This window comes from Schizosaccharomyces octosporus (genome assembly GCF_000150505.1).
Source record: "Schizosaccharomyces octosporus yFS286 unplaced genomic scaffold supercont6.1, whole genome shotgun sequence".
Taxonomy (NCBI): domain Eukaryota; kingdom Fungi; phylum Ascomycota; class Schizosaccharomycetes; order Schizosaccharomycetales; family Schizosaccharomycetaceae; genus Schizosaccharomyces; species Schizosaccharomyces octosporus.
Window position 1 is genome coordinate 4,493,574 of NW_013185619.1, and position 20,701 is coordinate 4,514,274.

The 20,701-nt window shown below is 36.4% G+C and overlaps 8 protein-coding genes across 8 annotated transcripts; 5 read left to right on the forward strand and 3 right to left on the reverse strand.

Annotated features, from left to right (window-relative positions):
• Window positions 1-849: 849 nt before the first annotated feature.
• On the reverse strand, window positions 850-2,104 carry SOCG_04599 (CDC50 domain-containing protein; the record flags this gene model as incomplete). Its single annotated transcript, XM_013162345.1, has 2 exons — window positions 850-1,975; window positions 2,034-2,104. The coding sequence occupies 2 exons, from the start codon at window positions 2,102-2,104 to the stop codon at window positions 850-852; spliced, it is 1,197 nt and encodes a 398-aa protein (XP_013017799.1).
• A 298-nt stretch (window positions 2,105-2,402) lies between these two features.
• Window positions 2,403-4,089, forward strand: SOCG_04600 (thioredoxin peroxidase). Its single transcript, XM_013162346.1, has 2 exons — window positions 2,403-2,777; window positions 2,837-4,089. Exon 2 carries the CDS (start codon window positions 2,969-2,971, stop codon window positions 3,524-3,526), a length of 558 nt encoding a protein of 185 aa, XP_013017800.1. The 5' UTR covers window positions 2,403-2,777; window positions 2,837-2,968; the 3' UTR covers window positions 3,527-4,089.
• On the reverse strand, window positions 2,627-6,774 carry SOCG_04601 (striatin). Its single transcript, XM_013162347.1, has 3 exons — window positions 6,356-6,774; window positions 6,096-6,319; window positions 2,627-6,053 (listed from the first exon to the last, which is right to left on the reverse strand). The coding sequence occupies exons 1-3, from the start codon at window positions 6,512-6,514 to the stop codon at window positions 4,601-4,603; spliced, it is 1,836 nt and encodes a 611-aa protein (XP_013017801.1). The 5' UTR covers window positions 6,515-6,774; the 3' UTR covers window positions 2,627-4,600.
• Window positions 6,775-6,938: 164 nt separating this feature from the next.
• On the reverse strand, window positions 6,939-8,618 carry SOCG_04602 (histone H4; the record flags this gene model as incomplete). The annotated part of the gene is made up of 2 exons (XM_013162348.1): window positions 6,939-7,588; window positions 7,841-8,618. 2 exons carry the CDS (start codon window positions 8,616-8,618, stop codon window positions 6,939-6,941), a joined length of 1,428 nt encoding a protein of 475 aa, XP_013017802.1.
• A 1,672-nt stretch (window positions 8,619-10,290) lies between these two features.
• SOCG_04603 (uncharacterized protein) lies at window positions 10,291-11,195 on the forward strand. Its single transcript, XM_013162349.1, has 3 exons — window positions 10,291-10,423; window positions 10,474-10,537; window positions 10,579-11,195. The coding sequence occupies exons 1-3, from the start codon at window positions 10,316-10,318 to the stop codon at window positions 10,815-10,817; spliced, it is 411 nt and encodes a 136-aa protein (XP_013017803.1). The 5' UTR covers window positions 10,291-10,315; the 3' UTR covers window positions 10,818-11,195.
• Window positions 11,196-11,259: 64 nt separating this feature from the next.
• Window positions 11,260-14,873, forward strand: SOCG_04604 (EPS15 repeat family actin cortical patch component). The gene is made up of 2 exons (XM_013162350.1): window positions 11,260-11,576; window positions 11,784-14,873. The coding sequence occupies exons 1-2, from the start codon at window positions 11,430-11,432 to the stop codon at window positions 14,763-14,765; spliced, it is 3,129 nt and encodes a 1,042-aa protein (XP_013017804.1). The 5' UTR covers window positions 11,260-11,429; the 3' UTR covers window positions 14,766-14,873.
• On the forward strand, window positions 14,814-17,287 carry SOCG_04605 (uncharacterized protein). The gene has a single exon (XM_013162351.1). The coding sequence runs from the start codon at window positions 15,431-15,433 to the stop codon at window positions 17,102-17,104; it is 1,674 nt and encodes a 557-aa protein (XP_013017805.1). The 5' UTR covers window positions 14,814-15,430; the 3' UTR covers window positions 17,105-17,287.
• SOCG_04606 (uncharacterized protein) lies at window positions 17,221-20,649 on the forward strand. Its single transcript, XM_013162352.1, has one exon. It carries the CDS (start codon window positions 18,989-18,991, stop codon window positions 20,012-20,014), a length of 1,026 nt encoding a protein of 341 aa, XP_013017806.1. The 5' UTR covers window positions 17,221-18,988; the 3' UTR covers window positions 20,015-20,649.
• The last annotated feature ends 52 nt before the right edge of the window (window positions 20,650-20,701 follow it).

Here is a 20,701-nt window from a genome sequence, read left to right on the forward strand (position 1 = left end):
CAATTTCTATTTGAGGGCCGGTTTTAACTCAGAAGGCTCACACACTCTTCTGTGTAAACCATAGAGTCTGAAAATCTATATGTGACACTAACTTGCTCATTGCTAAATGTAGATAATACTATTATATTACAGAAGCATACGCGGTAATAATATGTTTCGAGTCAAATGGGTTTGCATTATCAAGCATTTTCGCAGAAAGTCAAGAAAGTTTTTTTCATGATTACTCACTCAATCTTTCATTACACTGTATTTCAACGATGGTAGGTTTTCAATGGTTTCTGCATTAAAAAAAAAAAAAGAAAACTGATTGTCTTAAAAAAAAAGGAAACGATGATCAGTAGATATGCTTTGCCAATTTGGATACCACTTACGAGAAGAATGTGACAGGTTTCTTAGCTTAATAGCTAAACAAATCACATTTTAAATACAAACTCATTTCATAGAGTTGTTGTGAATGCACTTTAAAGAACAAGGCGTACTCCATTGATGTTCTATGGGAAACAGCATGCATCTAATGAAAGAAGAAAAACTAAAAACTGTTTTTAAGATTGAAGACCTAAGAACATTTTTGCTTATTTTTGATAAAAGCAACAACATAGACATAAGCCAAGAAGAAGAGAAGCTTTTTATCTTAATTTATATTCAAAGAAAGAGGAAAAACCCAGTTGTCCATCAAACACCCATATTGGGTACAACATCGATTATTATACAGCAAGAAAATTTGGTATGTGTTGAGAGATTGTAGAAATCAGTAAACTTTTTACCGTCTTTTCTGTGTGAAAAAATAAATAAGTAGTAAAGAGAAAGGAGCACTTAATAAAAGGACAGGATAGGATCAATTATTTGTGTTTAAAGTCCACCCAAACGAGGAGCGATGTTATTGTCTTCAGAGTCCCAGTTTAAGTAGCGATGATCTGCCAGTTTTCTAGGTCGGATGAAGTGTCGTAATGTAAATAATGTACCTAAAACTACACTTACAACACTCACCACAATGTAAGCTATTCCGAGAAACGGATTTTTACCGCCTAAAACAGAGCGAGTGGTAAGCACTATAGACTTGGTTCCATCGTAATCTTTGACAGGAAAATGAAGCCCAATATCTAGTTCATAAGTACCTGGATTTAAGTGGTCTTTGTCGTTGCGTCTCGCGAGTTTGCTGAATGTTGGTAATCCAGCGGTTCTCATCCAGACTTGTAATTCTTCCATGGTAGACAAATCAGGCATATTGTCATCTGTGTATCCGTTAGGGTATCTCAAAACCCAATTTGGGGGAGGCACAACTTCGCTAGGCTTGTATTGCGTTTTCTTAAAGCGACTAGCATCAGATGCCCAAGCAATATTCTTTGAGTTAAGTTGATAGAAGTCTTTTATTTCCTCGTTAACAACGCGATTTAACATTGAAAAAGTATCGTTAAATAATGAATTGGCGATCAAGCCACAAGGATAGTACGGTTTTCCTTCTTCATTAGACTCTAACGGATAGCATCCTGAAGATTTCACATCCTCTGCACTCTGAGCGTATCCACGAATTTGTTTTTCATCCAAGCTTTTTGCATAACGGCGATGATTTTGATAAAAGTTGGTTAAGCGATAATAAAGAAAAATGGGCGCTTTCATTAAAGATGGGACATTAAAACGAACCTTGCAAACCTTGATATCCAGGTTCAAATCATTGTCGTGGGTGGTGGACAATTTCCATGATGGTGTTGGATTTTTTGCTTTCGCTACTAAGGAGTAGTCAAAAGCTGCTTTAAATTTTTTCGAAGGAATCTCTGTGAACGTATCATAATTAGCCAATTTCTCACAATCAGTATAATCCACGACCAATTCCTGCACGGTAGAACTCGCATATAAAAGGCCGCCTCCTAATGGACCAAAAATGATACCCAAAATGAAAAACAAAGGAAGCACCGTTTTGGGGGTTAACAAAGGCTGCCATGATTTAATTCTCTGCTGACGAAACGAGGTGTTTGGACTAAATTCCGTTAGTGCTTAATCTATAAAAAGACCGCTCATAAGCCATTCTTACTTACGGTGCACGAGATTTCTTGTTAGTTTGATCAGCAGAATGATCAATATTATTCTCTTCTACAGAATCCGACATAACGCCTTCTCCAAAAATGAATAAAACCCTGTATACAATTCGCAGGAATCTCTCCGGTTCACGACTTTAGAATAAAAACCTCAAGCCAAAACAAAAATTGAGTCCTTAGAATGAATAAAAAAAGAAACCCTCTGAAACTGCCAATTTTATCAGGAATACACACTGAACAATGCCTTTTAGTAATGTGGTTCTTGTTACCAACTATGTCCTAGTAAACAGAGTGGAACTGGCATTTAGTGTACTGTCTTGTGTTTCCTTAAATACCCTTGTAATTTAGTGCGTGTATGATGCTAATACGAGTTTACGTACACTAACGAGAAGTGCACTGGTAATCAATTGAGCAGAGAAGAACATTGGCATTGTAGAGTTTTGAGCTTTAATTACTGGTTTTTTAAATCAGCTTCTTTTTATAGGGTACTTTTGGGTATCAATTCGGACGTATTTTGTACCTTCAGAGAACTGTAAGAATGTTATCTGCCGACAGAAGTTAGCCTAAACCGAAATGATGAAACTAAATTAGCATTATATATTTCACTTGACTAATTTTAGCAAACTGCTGTATGTTTTACAGTATTTGATATCGATGTTCCTTTTACCGTGATGGCGGATTTAAAATGTACGGCTTAAAAGCTATCCTTTAACAAACAGACTACTACTTTAGCCAGTATCAAAGGTTTGTCTTTTAAAGATTTTATGAAAAATTGAGTGACTGTTAACATTACTTTCTTAAAGGATCGCTAGTCTTTCAATTGACATTTCAGAGAAATCAATCCGACGGATTGCCTACCGACAGCTGGTTTCTAACAATATTCTATTCTCCTTGGCTTTTTAACGAGTACACCATCACATTTCTATTTGAGAGCAATGACTGAGTACACTTCGTCTACCCCAAGACGCTCTACACGGCTGAATACAAAGGATGCTGTCGGATCTGAGCCTATAAAAGAAAAAGAACAGGATTCTAATAAGGTCATTAATGTAGGTGATTTCATCCCCGATCTTACTCTTCTGAACCAGGACGAGATTCCAGTAAGTCTTTCAGAACTGGCAAAATCACGCGGGATTGTCATCTTTGCATATCCGAAGGCCAGTACACCAGGATGTACTAAGCAAGGTTGTGGATTTCGTGACAATTATCCTCAGATTCAGGCCGCTGATTATGAAGTATTCGGTCTGTCCTTTGATTCTTGTAAGTCTCAAAAGAGTTTTCAAACAAAGCAAAACTTTCCTTACGACTTGCTCTCTGATCCAGAAGGTGTTTTAATTGAACGTCTTGGTGCTAAGAAACCGGATGGAAAATTGTTCCGTAGCCATTGGATCTTCGAAAAGGGTACAGGAAAGTGTCTTGTTAAGGAAATTGAAATATCCCCTCTTGACAGCGTTGATAAAGCTTTCCAAGTAATCACTGGTTCCAATGCTTAAAGATGAACCCTGCTTATAACTTGTAAGATTGCTTTGCCCATGGCTTATTTTTATGGCTTATAAATGTCTTTGAGATATGCTACATGAATATATTATATCATATATCTGATAGCACTTTGCGTTGATATTTAAAATGCTTGTAGAATTGTCTAATTCCCTTGTTCGTTCCGTGTATTTACATGTGACGACTTACAAAACCTAAGCATTTTCGGATAAAACAGCATTAAATACTATTTTGATGAATTCTGGATGTGAAGATTTTACTTCTAAATTGCTAGTCATCCGCAAGCATGTCTATTCGGGATCCAATTTTAGTAATTGCAAGACGTAAAAGCTATTATTTGATGAACACGCACATGTGCTTCAAATCCTTATATACTTCTTATATTCTACTTCAAATTATTAGTGCAGCTGCTTATAATGAACTTTGTTATTTTAAAGACTCTACTTACAAAACAGTTTTCGTTTCAACAATAACTGGGGCTATTTTGTTTATTTGAACATCACTTCTTCAGAAAATAAATGAAAATCTAATCAAACATAACTCTCACATTGAAGTGTGCATTTGGTTCATTGACATGTCCTTTGTAGTATTTGGTATTGATATTTTGCAAACTTACACTTCGTTAGTCTACTTCAACATTTCTCGCTGTCCAGTACCCCTCAAAAGAAAAATAAACAATAGAAACGAGCTTTGAACTGTTCCTCCAACGCTTAATATTGAAATTACCGACGCCGTACATAAAAGTACTATTTGACCTTGGAATTATAAATTACCAATATGTAAATAATAACTTTTATTGGTAGTTGTCATTTATCATGATCGCTATACAAGCTGATTTTGTCAATCCCACTTTTCGCATTTATGATATCGTGAAGTTTAAAAGCTTCCTTTGATTCTAGTATATCGATGCTCCTTGTCTATATCTTATCATTTTTGTGAAGTAATCAATTAGTATACTTATTTCTTGGACAAAAAACGATTGTAGAGCGAGCCTCACAGGTTTTATTTATGTATTATCGGCTACAGTTTCCTGAGGAAACATAATTTGCACCTAATTCCTTCCGACAATCTTAAACTAAAGATTGACTGAATGCTTGAATCCGCTCTTTACCACCGATCACAAGAAATTGCTTATCATTCACGGAATTGTTGAGCCATAGGATATCAAAGTCATCATTCCCAGCAAGATTGTTTTTTGAATTCAATGGTCCAGAAAGCGGAGACAAACTATCATCTTGACCATAGACATAAATATTTCCCACTGCACTAATGACAGCTAGTCGTGAATCGCGAGAAACGAATGATATTCCAGTCAAAGCAAAGTTATCTACACTTTTTTGGCATATACATTCCTTTTTCTTCAAATCGTGGACTCGAAGAATACCATTTTCATGTAATGAATAAAGGCGAGAATCGGAATCCGGTTTAGCAGCAATTCTATTAACTCGATCTTTGACGGCAGGATCTCCCAGAGTAGAATCACCCCCAATTAGAAATTCATCAACCTGTTTCTGATTTTCTACCTCATAAATGCGGACAAAACCGTCGTTCCAAGCAATGGCTAACTGATCATCAACTAAGCACATAGACAATGGTTGCTTGTTAGGTTCCTTAATATGGAACAATTGCTCTCCAGTATATTTCCAGCCACGAACCGTATTATCAGACGATAAGGACAAAAGGATCGGGTTTTTTTCTTTTTTCTCTAAACATAAAAGCTCCCATACACAATCTTCATGGCCTACAAACACGGTAGCTTCTGTCACGGGGATAGAAGAGGGCTCATTTGAGGAAATAGCAGGCAATTTCCAGCATCGGATCGTTCCATCGTGACCTCCACTGAAAATATGATGAGTAGCTTTGGGTATGCATAAACTCAAGACCGGACCTTTGTGACCATAAAAAGTTAAGTGTGGAGATAATTCGCTCACAATGTGCTCCGATGGCTTTTCAAAAAGTGTCCATATATATATTATCCCATCATCGGTACCGGTAGCAAAACTAGGGGTGCTTCCCGGTAAAGGTTCGTGCGCTACACAGCGAGTAATTTCGGCGGAGTTAATAACCTCATACGACAGTTTCCAACTGTCATGTTTATCAAAAGATTTTTCATTAAAATGAAACTCCTCATTAATATCCAATTGATTCATGGCGTCTTGACTAGCATTCAAAGCATCGTATAACGGGGTATTGGCAGAAGAGCGTTTGATTACCTTTGGTGTCTTAGCTGAATACGAGTCACCTGAAGAAGGAGGAGCTGGATTCATTATTTCATCTTCGAGTAAGTCATCACTAATCATATCGTCAGACAAAGGCTTCGTGCTATTATCATTCAGCGTGAAATCTTCGTCAGTAGCATCATTCAAGACCATCTCCTTTTTTAAATAAGAGTCCTGCATATTATTTTCGGAATTAAAAGTACTCAAATTCTTTTCCTGCATATCAGGAAGTGTCTGCTCTTGCAGAGTGTTCCAGCGAATATTTGGTTGCAGGTTAGTCAAATAGACAACTTCTTGGAGAGATCTAAGTGTAATGTCAGCATCATAAAATAATCAACTACCTTACTTTTTAATGAAATCTCTGCTTTTGCGCAAACAAGCATCAGACTTGACTTCAGTAGAGCCAGTAACATTGAGATCAGGTGTAAGAGGGTAAAGCTCGTCTATTGGAGCCATTTTGTTGTTGTACACTCGATTCAAAGCCTTTTCTAACATTTGGTTTCGTCTATCCTGAAAAGTACTCGATTGTTCTAACCTTGCTTTTTCTCGTTCAAGATTGGCAATTCGAAGCTAATTGTTAATAAACATCATTTCATCTATATATACCTTAAGTTCAGCCTTCTCAATTTCCCAAAGATTTTTGTCTCTTTCATTTTTGAACGCTTCGTACTGTAAATACTGAATGACACCTTGCAAGGTGTACATATTAGGATTTGTGTCCTCTAAACTTCCATCCTGGCGTTTAAATGGATGAAGAGATTTCATAATATAAATTTTGATAGGTATTGCAGGCTATTATACCCGTTGTATAATTTCTGAATTACTCGGCGGTAAGCAAATTGAAGGGAAGTTGTTTAACACGGTATGAACCGAACAGATAGCTTATTGAAATAGCGCTGAGATTATTTTCAACTAAATAAATGAAGTAAAAGAAATAATATAATCCTCAGTGTGTTTGTTTGTACATTTATTATGATGTTGTCAAAAAGCTTAGTATATTGGTGGAAATTGCTTAAAGTAAATAAATTAATATCCCAAAGTGAGTACTCTAAAGTGACTTAATTTCTAACGAAAAATGAATTAGTGCATGAATGTTGTGAGTCACATGTTCTCAATTGACAAAAACGAGTGTAAACTTATCTTAATATATAATATGAGCAGTCATTAAAAAACACATTATCAAAAACACTTATCGCTTTTTAAAACTTACAGGCTTTATTTCTCTCGATAAGTAGGAACGTTGGAGAGCCATCAGGGAAACCTTGTCATGAATTTTCCTCTGTCGTTTAAGAAGCAAACAAGCATCATTGGTTTCAATAGTTTTTCTACCTGCATGGTCCGCATAAGCGGATAGATCCTCTGTGACTTGTTTAAAGAAATCTTCTGACACTGATGAGAGTTCTTCGATGACACTTGATGAAACGCTTTTTCTTGAATAAGCATTAGCTAATTTTCGTAAGTTCGAATCGGGTAAAGTTTTTGAAGATACTTTACGAGATTTTTGCTTCGGCTTCTTGAAACCATCTTTATCAAGTAAGGATATGTTCTCGTCAATAGTAATGGTTTCTTGGTTTGCTGCAGTAGGTTCTTTCAGAGGGTCACCTAGCAACGGTTCTTGAATTGGGGAAGTATTTCCTTGCATTTCATCTACTCTTGATGATTCTGCATCAGGTAAAGCCAGTTGTTCAAAGCTTTCATCAAGTTCAGGCTCGTGAGCCGGAGAAATGTTTCTTTGCAGCTTGTCTATTCTCGAGGATTCAGCATCAGGTAAAGCCTGTTGTTCGAAGCTTTCATCGAGTCTAGGTTGATGAACCGGAGAAGTAACTCTTTGCAGCTCATCTATTCGCGAGGATTCAGCATCAGGTAAAGCCTGTTGTTCAAGGCTTTCATCAAGTCCAGGCTGATAAACCGGGGAAGTATTCCCTTGTAATTCATCCATTCTTGAGGAATCAGCGCGTGAACCTTGAAAAATATCCCCTTTCATAAGTGTTCTAGGGGTAGGAGATTCTATATGTGACACTTCCGAAGACCTTCCTTCATCTTCGTAAGGGTGGGTATTGGCGACTGACGGGCTTTGTGTCAATTGACGACCTTCTAATGTTCCAGAAAAAGAAGTATCGTTTTCAAGAAGATCTGAATTAAATGTAAATATGGGGCTTTGGTATTGGTTCAATTGCATACTGGCTCTATCGGCTGAAGGTGTATCTTCCCCAGGGTCTGCTGTTTCATAATCACTTACTGGAAGACGAAAGACAGGAATTTCATCTCCTACATCCAAAAGATGGTCGGGCGAATTACTAAGAGCGCTTTCTTGCACACGATTAATATCGTTTTCCATAAGCTTGGAATTCGCAAATGGATTCTGAAACCCGCCTATTTTTCGAGATTCAGGCGTAAATATGTCACTTACTCGTGCAGAATATCGCCTAGGTATTTCGATAGATTGTGTAGTTAAGTCCGCTTCTTCTACATGACTTCTACTGTCTCTGCGGTCTAGTTGGCGTCCTGATAGGCTTTTCCTAGATGGAGGAGCTATTGGCATTGTAGAAGAAGTTCTACGGAGCTTCTTTTTTTGAGAACTACCATTGCTAGATTCAGCTGGAGAGGGAATGGGTTGCTTCGCTAAAGCACGACTTAATGTTCTCAAGATATCTCTAGGGGTTTTGTTTGCATGGATATTGCTCTTTCTTTTATTTATATTACTTTTTCTTGCTAATGCTCGCTGTTTATGGGGTGTAACAGTTCTCTGAGCAGATGGCAAGCTGGATCGATTTCTAGAAGGTGTAAAAAGCTTTTTTTGGGACAATGTACCTACCAAATGATTAAAAGAGGTCTTTCGGATTGGTGTTTCCATTACTGGATTATTCATAGTGAAAGCTATGGACAAACCTGGCTACGAACTTTCTCTTTCAATTGGCACCAATAAGAGTGTTCTTTTCTTCGACTTCGATATTTCTTTCTTTCAGAAACAAATCAAATTTTAAATAAACCAAAATGTTTTGTTTTGTGCATTTCAAGTACTCATGATGAATATGAATATGAAGGTGGTGGTGAGGTGAGGTGAGGTGCAGACATTGTATAGAAATTTAGAGATGAAAGATAATGTAACTTCAAAGTGGGAAAACTGTCTACGAAAAAGAAAAAAGTGATTTTTATGGTCATTGCGACCGGCTTGATTCAATTGTACAATTTCATGTGCCTAGATACAAGGAAAGAGAGAAGATAGTCTTAAGGCTATCTTTCAATGAACATTGTTTGTTATATGACTTAATGAATAAAATAAATTGTCCAGGCTATTTTATAGCAACCTCTTTACACATACACGCCTAACGCAAATAGAAATTAAAAATAAAACGAAAAAACAGAGTTAATCAGATTACGTACTGAATCAATATATCTTTTTACTTTTTATTTTATTTTGGTATTTTCAAGCATTCACCGAATTTTCATCGGCATTTGTCTATAATTTTTTTGAATGCATCATACTTTATTGCCATACTGAAGAACTAGTTATATCTGTTTCAGAACAAAAAAAAAATAAAAATAAAACTAAATAATAATATGAATGGAATATAGAAACTTCTGCTTTTAGTAATTGCTGAGAGATAAACCAGGTTCAATTGTTTATGTGAGAACTGCAGTTCGTCAGAGATGATATTTACTCTTATAAATAAAAAATTTACTTATTTTCACTTTTTTTCAAAGAAAAAAGAGAGTAGAGAGATCAACCTTCCTTTCCATCATTTGTTATATTTGTACCAAGTAACAGTAAACAAATACAGAAGAACGGTCAAAAACGTCACGAAATACATGTCACTTTCGTTACTTAAGCGTTTACTTTCCTTTTGTTATGTAAATAAATAAAAATTTGTTGCATGCCATATTTATAGTATATTCTTAATAGTAGGAACTAAAGATGAATAATAATCTTTTTGAAATGAGCGAGTTTATTTAAAAAAAGCATCAAAATCAATGGTAAGGCATCCGTACTCCCTGTTTTCCTGTTGTGCAAATGCCTTCAAGAGTCAGACATTCAAGAAGCCAATAATTTTGAACTATTTTATACATCAATGACAGCTTTCATAACGGTGCTTGGATGTGCTAAAGCAACGCAGAAAATGCAATTATATTGATTATAGTACATGATACAGTAGAGGAAGATATACACAACACCATGTTCATGAAAGTCACTGCTTCGCTTGGGAGTTGGTTTGCCCAAACAATGCTACGTCTATTGCTACACTCGTTGCAAATGTAGAGAGGCTTGTGATGCTGAATGGTATCTCTTCTTTTAAATTATAATTATTATAATTAGATTACCTATAATGAAAAAAAATATTGAACATCAAACGAACTTACGAACAGCTCAAAGAGTGGAGTCATTTTAAGAACCCAAAGAAAGTCACCAATTTTTAAACTTATATCATCTCTTAGAAAAAAAAAACATCAGAAAATTCTTTAATATATTTACCTCTTTCCTTGTTGAATAAAAAGCAATTCTACCTTCCCTTCTTTATTCCTAGTCAGTGAGTCTTCCTTACCATTTTCAGACGACCACCACATATCATGTCTCAGGTTCAGATTGTCAGATCTTTTATTGAAGAGCTTTCTAAAAATCCAAAAAAGCATCCAGATAGAATTCCAGCTGATAAAATTAATGGCTCTGCTCTTTCTGTATGTTTACTATTTGTACAATTGGGCCGTTTCTTACAATTCTTTTTTAGACAACTATAGGCTTACCAGAGGCTCCATTTCCAAAAGAAGAATTCAAAAATGAAGAAAAAACCTGTATGTTGTTAACTCCTTACATGATTTTAATACTTTTGTAGTGCATATTACTGCGAAAACTGTGCGTCCTCCCGTAATCTCTGTGAGCGCTGAAGTGTCTACAAGTAGCACAATTTTAGAACTAAAGGAATCTCTTGCTCCCCAGTTGAATGTCGCCGTACCTTCGCTTCGATTATTATACAAAGGAAAGCCCTTGGTGAATTCGAAGTTTTTAACTGATTATTTTGACCCCGAAACGACAGAAGTGTCCTTACAGATGTTTTTACTTCAAATGTCATAGTTGAACCGATCGTAGCCCTTCAAAAAGAGATATGTTCGCTGAATTAGAATATGATATATATGAAGACGAAAGATGTTCAGCTTTGAAGTTCTTTAATCAATAAAAGTATTTAAGACAAAGCTCAGCAAATGACTGGTTTGTTTATCATACTATTTCTTTCGTGTCGTTTTCGTTAGCTGAAGTATTTTATGGTTTTAGCTGTACATTCATCCCAAAACACCTTCAGCAAGCGTATACGAAACTTGAAGTATTTAACAAAAAGAAATCTTTATTTATTTTTTTATTCTAGCTGTTTGCTTCATGTCTTAATATTATCACATCACATAACATAAAGAATGATGAATACAACCATCTAATACATTATAATTCACTCAAAACGATAACGCATTCTAAAGCAGTGGTATTTAACTTCACTAAACATCTCTATATACTGAAGGTACTACTTGATTCCTGAATCATCATCACCAGTGCTTGATAAACGCGTTCCTTCAGTTTTCTTTAATTCATTTACTCCCCGTTTATTTACCGTCTTGATTACGCCAAGAGTCTTTTATTTTATTTAAATATTCTTTACTACGTAGTTTTCTTTGCCAGTTTTGAAGATAAGTTATAATGTCGCTGAATCTTTCTCCCGAAGAACATAATGGGTTCGATCAGCTCTTTAAGATTGCCGACAAACAAGATATTGGTGTACTCACCGGTGAAGAAGCCGTTCCCTTTCTTGAAAAGTCAGGATTGGTTCCTCAAGTATTGGGTCAGGTATGTCATGCTAGATTTGCAGCATGTTTCCATTAGCAAACATAAATAGACTTGAAAAAAGAAAAAGGGTTTCATTTTGTTTACTGGAAAGGCGACTTCTTTTCTTGCTTTCAAGTTTATATTATTTTTTTTTACGTCTTCATCAATATGCTTTGTATACATAGTTGCTATTGAATTGTAAGATATTTTATTAACCTATGTGTTTAGATTTGGCAAATTGCAGATTCAGAGAACCGAGGCTTCTTAACGTTCTCTGCATTCAGCGTAGCCATGAGACTTATTGCCCTCGCCCAAGAAAAGCGGGCTTTCGATTACAGAAACCCGGGTAAAATACCATATTTTTCAAATGTTCAACTATCTAACATTGATTCTTCCTCCATCGTACAACCTTTCGGTTCTAGCGCATCCACAGCCCCAGCATCCGTACGTTCAAATTCCACAGGAAGCATCCCTTTGCCCCCCATAGCTCCCGAAGAAATAAATAGGTACCAAAAAATGTATACCACCGTATGCTCAGCTGACTCACTAATGGATGGTGAACGAGCTAGTTCCATATTTGGCCGTGCTCCGTTGAGCACTGAGGTCCTTGCTCAGATTTGGAACCTTGTCGACACTCATAAACGAGGTGCTTTAGACATTCGTGAGTTTAACACAGGGATGCATTTGGTCAATCTTTTACTTAATGGAACTTTGAAAACTCTCCCACCAGCCATTCCCCCCTCATTTATTGCATCAGCCGTTTTGTCAATGCCTGCTTCGTCTGCCCAATCGCCTCCTGCTCAGAATTCTATGAGGACTCCTAATATCGCTCCTCCTGCCGACCCTTGGAGTATTCCACCTCAAGACATTAACAATTTCTGTCAACTCTTTTATAATGTTGATAAAACACGAAAGGGCTATATATCCGGTTCTGAGGCCTATTCTTTTTTCCTTGCTTCTAAACTCCCTGAAGATGTTTTAGCCCAGATTTGGGATTTAAGCGATACCAATAGCTCGGGTAAATTAAATCTGGGTGAATTTTGCATTGCCCTTTTTTTAATTAAAATGAAACTCCAAGGAAAAGAACTGCCATCCGAGTTGTCTCCTTCTACTTTGACGTCCGTTTCCCCCCTCATGCAGCATAATTCTCCAGTTGTTTCTCCTCAGTCTACGAGTCAACCTACTGTGCAAGCATCTACTACTCAGTCGAAAACGGTTCAACCAATCCGAACTAGTTCAGGAACGGAGGATTTGTTAAGTTTAGATCAGGTTAGCTTCTCCCCCTCTCCACAACCTCAACGTCCTTCGAGCGATTCAAAGCCTCAGCCTAACCAAGAAATTTCTCAAAAATATCCATACAACACTCAGCCTTTGCAAGCAGCCCATACTTCTGGACTTGTGGCTTCCCCCACTTCAGCGGCTTCCCCATTGTCAGGATTTATTCCTCAATCTAATTTTGGCCAGTCGATAGCTAAGGTCAATATGGATAAAAGTAATGTATCGTCTACTACTGGCACTTCTCAAGTAGCTGCTCCTGTACCGCAAATGCCATCTAATGAACATACGAAAGCAGCAGCTGAGTTACCGAAATTGGAAGCACAGCTACAGCAAGCTACCGACAGTAACAGAAAATTGGAACAGGAATCTAAAGCCATCTCCGATAGCCATAGTGACATTCAAACAAAGCTGAGTGAAATAAGAAGAGCCTATAATGAAGAATTGGCAAAGACCAAGCAGATTACTTCAGAAACTGATGCCAAACGTCTACAAACTCAGCAAATGAAGAAAGATTATGGAATTCTAGAGGCTACCATGGAAGCTTTAAAGAAACAAAATGATGAGAAAAGAGTTGCTATTGAGGAAGCTCATGCTGATCTTGAAGCTGCTACCACAATGTTGGACAATGCCAACGCTTCAGTTCAAGCTTTAAAGAATGATATCGCTAATCAAGAACAGAGCCTGACGAATTTGCATAAAGAACTTGATGCAGTTACTCAGCAATTAGTCAATTTGGATAGGGAAAATAAGTCACTTAGTCAGAAGAAAGAGGGTTTGTCGTTGAATATAAGTAATTCTGAAAGAGAGTTATCTACTTCAAAAAATGAGCTAGAGAGTCAAACGAAAAACCGAACCAAGAATATATCTCCATCCCGAGAATTGCCAAATTCTACGCATGGTGAAGAAGCCTTGCCATCCCCTTTAACAAAAATAGATGAAAAAGCTAAAGAAGGACTTCATAACGGCCAATCTTTACAGCAATCAAATAATTTATTTGAAGGCCCCCTAAGGGATGTTCGTTCTCCTTCAATAAACTCTACTGCATCTTCTAGTATTTCAAAAAATCCTTTCCATAGGTTGAAATACTCAGAAAATACTTCTCCTGTGTCTAACTTCTGGGAAAATGAGTTTGCCTCTACTGTTTTCCCTCACAATGCATCTAAGGATACTTCATTGTATACTAATCCAACAAGCCAAACTCCCAGCTTGGATACTGAGATGAGATATTCTCTCAAACCGGAATCTTCATTCGGTGAAAATAATAACTATCCGGAATTATCTAGCTTTGTTTCTCAACGTGGATCCCCAGTTTCATCTGACATGGCTAAATTGACACAATCGAATGAGGATGTTCCAGCGCTCTCAGAGAATTCTGAGAACCGCTTGGGATATAAGCCTCCTGTTCCTCCTTCTCGTCGCGAAAAGAGTGCTTCTTCAAAATCAGCTGAAGAAGAGTTTCCTCCTATACAATTTAATGAACCAGAGGAAGAGAGTTCTGATGATGATGATGAGCAGAAAAAAACCGTCCGCAGATTTTCTAGTACTCCTTTTGAGAATAGTGACGAACATCTGAAAGCATCCACGGCTACGCACGTAGAACATGAACCTCATCATCCAATTTCGCATTTTCCTACATTGAATAATAGTTACCCCGAAATAGAGAATGTGAATCAGCAACATAGCTTTTATGTTGGGGACTCAAGTGACTCGAATAGACCTTTTGACTTTGAAACAGCTAACGAATCGGATAATGAAGAACCTAGTTCTCAACCTCTCCCAGTGGCAAGCGATTCTACAGAGGATGCTTTTAATGTTGATGAGTTCTCAAACGATTTCCAACATCTTCAAGCTGCTGAAGTCAATGATGAAGAAGATCATGACGCTTTTGAGAACGGGGAAAGTAAGGTCATGAACATAAACAAATTTCCGTAAGAAGACCTATCTATTTTCATTTAGCTAATTTAGTTTTACTTATTCAAGCTGAATATATGATACTTTTGATTTTGATAGTTATATGCTACTGAAATTACAGCTTTTGATGAAGAATTTTAGTACGTTCAATATTGTTTCTTAGATGCTGCTTGGGATCTATGTAATTACAACAAAAATGAACAGAAAAAAAAAGAAAAAATGTCTTAGTCTATTGCTAGCAGTATATCTGATAGTGATAAGATAGTTTAGTCCCAAATACCTACGGAGGTTGAACACTTACACGAACCCTCAACTAAGAAGTAATATTTTGCCAAATTATGTTCCGTATTTACTTACGTACTTTAATGTGTACTTATGCAAAATATTGAGAAAATCATCGCTATTGAGGAACAAGGAAACTACTGTTCTCTTCCTCACCACCACTATACCTAAAAATTCTTGTCATAACTTAAAGTTAGATTAAACAAACCATTTATTTTCTTATGGAATAGGGGATTAGTGAAGGCCGTTCAGATAATTGTAAGTCTAACTAACGACATAAGCGGCAGCAGAAAGGCTGTTATAGATTTGGAACGAGAAATTTATTCTGAGCCTTCTTTGATAAACATAAGACTGTGTTATTTGGACTGTACTCGAGTTTATCCAATATTATCGGGTTGACTTTGATGAAAAAACGAATGGGAAGTTCACAAACTTACGCAAAGCAAAAGAATTTGAAAACCTCAAGGATAAAATCTTGTAATAACTGCAGGAAAACGAAGCTCAAATGCGATAAAAAGCTTCCTTGTTCAAGATGTTCGCAAAAAAAGGTAGGTGAAACCTGTACATATGAGTCTTATACTGCCAAAGAACGATGTTCACGTAACGTGGAATCCCCAACGGAAGAATTAGCTTACTCCGGTAAGAATAGTTTAGACAAAAATCTGGATAATGCAAACAAACAGCGAAGCTATCGCTTGTCATATTATGGATTATATGGTTTAATGGATCAGTTTATGAAAGAGAGCATTTCCTCTAATTATTCTTTTGACTTTGTGTTTAAACCTTTACGTCTTCCTGAAGATATAAAAGATTTCTGCAAACATGTTCCACCTTTCGAAATATGTTTAGTAGTTTGTGACATCTTCTTCCAAACTTTAGCGAACTGGATTGATATTATTTCTAAAGACAAGATAGAAGCGTCCGTACGACGGTTTTTTCAAGACCACTTTGAGGTGAATGATTTAATCTTGCTTTTTTCCACGCTTTCAGCGATATTTAAACAAAATGAATTGCCGGCGAATATTTTGAGTTATTGCGAAAGTACACATTGTACGAGGGAGCAATTAGCAGAAGAATACTATGGAAAAGCCGAAAAACTTATTATGTTGAATGATTTACTTCGTAACCCCAAATCCATTGAAACATTGCAGCACCTTGCTCTTCATGCAGCGTTGGAAGTTACTAGTCCTGCACCTGAAACTATTGTCAATTTAACAAGGGCTATATATTATCTCAATTCTATGAATACAAGGGGATTTTTAAGTGAAAAAAATAGCGAAGAGCTTTGGAAATTGATGTTGTCTGTAAAGAAGTTGGATGCTTTATACTGTATTTTCTTCCATGGTTCTCCCTTTATGCAACATGACGTCGTGAAGATACAGTTGTTGCGATTCGATAATTGTTTCACAGAAAATGCTTACGAACAGTTGCTTAGCGAAGTCTGTGATGAGGGTTTGAATATATGTAAGAATACCAGTTGTTTATCTGCTGAGGAATACCTTTTGAATATCAACAAAGTTGAAGTGAATTTGTCTTTATTATCGATGGAAATTGACTTGAAGGCTCATTCTCCATTGCATCCGATATCGAAATTCCAATGTTTTTTTCTTAAATCTGTGTTATGGACGACCAAAGGGATACTATACCTGCCTGTTATAAGTCTCAATGATCAAAGTTTGGAGGAAACGATAGTATTGAAAGATAAACTAGCAGAATCATCAATCTATAAATTTCGGTTAATTACGGATTCAATCCAGAAAATCATAGAGGTTGGTCTGCAAAATTTTTACTTCTTTGAGGCCCTGAAGAGCGTATTTACACTTATAGTTTGTCGTAACGAAAATTATACATACAAAGACGAATTGTTCGATTCACTGAATGTGCTAAAAGGACTAGCACCAGAACTAGGTCTAAGCTTTTCTGTAAAGATAATCGATGAGTTAATACATTTTATAAACTTTGTTTATCAGAAGGATCGCAATGAAGTTGATGGTCATGAAGGAATGAATGATACTGAAATTAATAACTTCTGCGAATTCCTCGTGTCGAATTACTATGAAAATCCGTTTTTCTTTTAAGATCTTTTTACTTGTTGTTACTTAATTATAGGAATCTCTACACAACCTACATAGAAAATTGGAATTTTGGTGCTTGAAATTATTATCATGACACTAACTGTACATTACTTTAAGTTTTTTGATTTGTTAATACTTAATATTTAAAAGAAAATTTTTCTAATGATCCTTTTATTTTGTTTTTGAGTCATCGAAGTTGATGGAAGATGAGAACTTGTATGTTTCCAAATCGTGAAGGTGATTACTAGTTTACTAGATTAACAAGCATCTCGGTCACTTCCTAAACGTATTGAACTCGTCTGTGCAGGACGAGACATTCCTGGTTTATTGTTCACTTACGTGAAACCGTTATTTACATCCTAATTTAGTTTGGGAACACTCGCCGTCAATTGTCGAAGCATTAAAGCATCTTTGTCTTGTAAAATAACAAGTTCTTTCCAATCTTCTAGTTAACAAGTGTTTTACCATACTCTCTCTTGTTCTGATCCATGCAATATGCCAAGTTTTGCTAGCTGTAGGTTTCAGAAAAAGCGAATTTGAAGTATATTCGACTTGACGATGTTGAATAGCCCCCCCCCCAATAATAAACATAAAAGTTATATACGCTTAGTATTATAAAAAAAATCAAAATATGTAGGTTGCACGCTCATGTTGAAAATATTTTCGCTTATTACTTCTCAATTATATCATCCATTGAATTGCTTTATGTTGCTTCTACATCCTGCTTTTCCTCTGAACTCCTCGAATTTAGTAGATAGAAATAATTAAAGACCTACAGAGGTTGATGTTCTTTCGACAGTTTATAGGGTTTCCAAGCCGGTTATAATGTTGAGTTTACGAAGTAATTATCACACATTAACATTTGATCAGAAGAGTACTGCAGTGTGAACGTTTCTTTTTGATATCGCCATATAACAAAATCCACGGTTTCTTCACATACTCATTTTAGGTGTTATTTGTTCCCATTATTAAAATAGATAATGAACTTGGAGCATGTAGCTTTTACCATACATCGCGAAGGTGATAGAAAGCTAGAAAAGGAAAACGGAATCCTGTAGATGCGCTTGCATAATAGATAATTTATTTATTATTCAGACGATCTTTTCTTTCACAAAGGAAGCAAATATAAATCTCTCATTATTTGGACGTAGGATATTTGGTAGACGGAATTTACTTTCTGGTGTTTTTTAAGATGTTGTGCCCTCCTATCCGATTGCGCGCTGTAAGTTAGCCTTCCGAAGAATGTACTGCTTTCATGTTGACTAGTGAGAAGAAATCGGAGAATGTTGGATTCTGTGTCATCATCGGTCATTCCTTTTGGCGTACATTTAATGGTCCCGAGTGTGAGCTTAAAGGATCCTAAATAACTAGTGAATGGTCATGAAGAAATGCATCTCGTGATAATTACACTTACGACTTCGAGGTACTTATTGTAAACGACGACAGTCGTCTCTGTCAAATCATACCCAAATCTTCATTGCTGTAAAACCAAGAAGGTTTGTGGGAAGTATTGGGACAATGTTTTTATTTACTCATTTTTTTTAACAGTCCGGAGCTTTCGCAAAATTCGAAGTGATCCTCGTTCTTCTGCGTTTGGTTACTATACAGGCTTTACTAGATCTATCCATTCTTGGGAGGTCTAGGTTCATCAAATTTTACATCCCAAGAAGTTTGGTTTATCCCTCATGTTCAGCGAGCTAATCTTTGCGCATCATGTTGCTTTTCAAGTTCATTCAGTTCTTTGTAAGAATAACGATATCTATTTTTACATTCTGGGTTATCAGCATTCGCACGTTATAGACTATTTATTCTTTTTCATTTCGTTTGTGCCTAGATGATCAGCTCGTGAAAGAACTAAGTTGATCGGAGAACTTCAAGCGAAATCCGATGTCCGAATCCGCAAACTGTAGATATAAGCTGAACGATGAAATTTATAAAAAGAAACAATTAGATTTCTCTAGCTACAATCTTATAAGTTTACAAAAACATTTCTCCTTTGCAGACCTAACTTGGAACTTGCCTCGGATATTGGAAATGGTTTTAGAACAAGATATTTTTGGTTATATACCAAATATAGTATTAGCAGGATTAGCCATTGCTCTATTTTTTATTCCCTTTCTACTACAAATAGGAGTGTTAATAAAGTGGCGAAAATCCATAGTTTGGGTGCCACTGGTAGGAACGTTTGGAGAAATCGCAGGTTGGATATGCAGAGTTCGTGCTCATTCTCATGTTCAGGGCTATTCCGCATATATCGGACAATCTATCAGCTTACTACTTGCGCCAATCTTTTATTCAGCTGTGTTATATGTCTTACTTTATCGATGGGCACTTATTTACGGTCCTCAGTATTCGCTTCTTCCGCCAAGGTTATATGTTGGTTTGTTTGTTACTGTGGATGTAATAGCTTTTCTCGTGCAATGCGCCGGTGGAGGATTAACCAGTGTCAACTCTTTAAGAAATTTGGGGTTCAATATAGCTTTGGCGGGTGTCATTTTCCAACTGGCGTTTACTATTTTGTATATCCTATTACTGATTCTTTTTTTAATTGGTGTACTCAAACATAAACCAATGCGTCGAACAGGTGCATCTTCGGCGGGCTCACCAAGGACGAGAACGAACGACTTGGTATTTTTGTGTTTGATTTTATCAACAGTAGCGGTTTTGGTCCGTATTGTTTATCGTACCATTGAGTTCGCCAGCGGTCGTCAAAGCAAAGTTGCTACTACTGAACTATGGTTTGCTTTGTTTGATTTTGTACCAATGATTATAACTGCAAGTTTACTCATTCCTGCACTTTACCCTTGCCTATACGAGCAAGAGTACATACACTTTCCTCCAAATTATTTTTCGAGCAATATGCCTCGATTGTCTGAAAATGACGAAGAAGCCGCTATGGAAAAAGTGGTGTAAGCAAATTGGGTACCTTGTTGGTGTTAGTTTAAGGGTGACAAATTCTATTAGCTTGTCTTTGGAACAAGAACGTTACAATTAATGATGTGATGAATGAATGGATAATCAGAAAATACTCATATACCACATTAATATCATTGATATGATTTCAGTCATTTGTTTTCTCCATAAAGATCGTACGGTGTAAAATGCTGTTTTGCTATGCCCAATGCACTTGCGTCTGTCTAAACGTTTATAATTTTCATACCTTAAAAGTTTAAAGTTTCAATAGTTTTGTTTTTCAAACTCTTATTTATTGATTTTGGGAGGCTTACGATAGTCAATTAAGGAGAGTCTAAATACCCTTGTGAGTTAGATAAGTCGAAGACAAGCTTGCTATGATGGTTGACCGTAAAACATCAGGTTAAAATTGGTCGAACGATTTGCCCTTGAGCCGTCTGAAGATTTATACAGCAAATTAAACAAATGAGCTTTTTATAATATAGATTACGAATGGTTACCAAAGAATAGTATTGGCATTGAAGTCCGAACAATGGCATTGTGGGATTGTATTGAATACGCAGACCCTGTAGTAAATCGAAAAAACGCAGTATTTATAAATTAGTGTTACCTAAAGTTGATGATTAACAGAACCGTCAAGCTATTAAATTGCATATGTTGTATATCACTTCTTGAAAATTGACAGCC

What these genes read in the sequence shown, in the direction of transcription:
- SOCG_04600 (XM_013162346.1), top strand. Translation starts at nt 2,969, where the DNA reads ATGACTGAGTACACTTCGTCTACCCCAAGACGCTCTACACGGCTGAAT.
- SOCG_04601 (XM_013162347.1), bottom strand. Translation starts at nt 6,514, where the DNA reads ATGAAATCTCTTCATCCATTTAAACGCCAGGATGGAAGTTTAGAGGAC. An exon ending in TTGAGAAGGCTGAACTTAAG is followed by an intron (nt 6,320 to 6,355) that starts GTATATATAGAT and finishes ATTAACAATTAG; the next exon opens with CTTCGAATTGCCAATCTTGA. An exon ending in AGCAGAGATTTCATTAAAAA is followed by an intron (nt 6,054 to 6,095) that starts GTAAGGTAGTTG and finishes CATTACACTTAG; the next exon opens with ATCTCTCCAAGAAGTTGTCT.
- SOCG_04603 (XM_013162349.1), top strand. Translation starts at nt 10,316, where the DNA reads ATGTCTCAGGTTCAGATTGTCAGATCTTTTATTGAAGAGCTTTCTAAA. An exon ending in TTAATGGCTCTGCTCTTTCT is followed by an intron (nt 10,424 to 10,473) that starts GTATGTTTACTA and finishes ATTCTTTTTTAG; the next exon opens with ACAACTATAGGCTTACCAGA. An exon ending in CAAAAATGAAGAAAAAACCT is followed by an intron (nt 10,538 to 10,578) that starts GTATGTTGTTAA and finishes ATACTTTTGTAG; the next exon opens with TGCATATTACTGCGAAAACT.
- SOCG_04604 (XM_013162350.1), top strand. Translation starts at nt 11,430, where the DNA reads ATGTCGCTGAATCTTTCTCCCGAAGAACATAATGGGTTCGATCAGCTC. An exon ending in TTCCTCAAGTATTGGGTCAG is followed by an intron (nt 11,577 to 11,783) that starts GTATGTCATGCT and finishes CTATGTGTTTAG; the next exon opens with ATTTGGCAAATTGCAGATTC.
- SOCG_04605 (XM_013162351.1), top strand. Translation starts at nt 15,431, where the DNA reads ATGAAAAAACGAATGGGAAGTTCACAAACTTACGCAAAGCAAAAGAAT.
- SOCG_04606 (XM_013162352.1), top strand. Translation starts at nt 18,989, where the DNA reads ATGTCCGAATCCGCAAACTGTAGATATAAGCTGAACGATGAAATTTAT.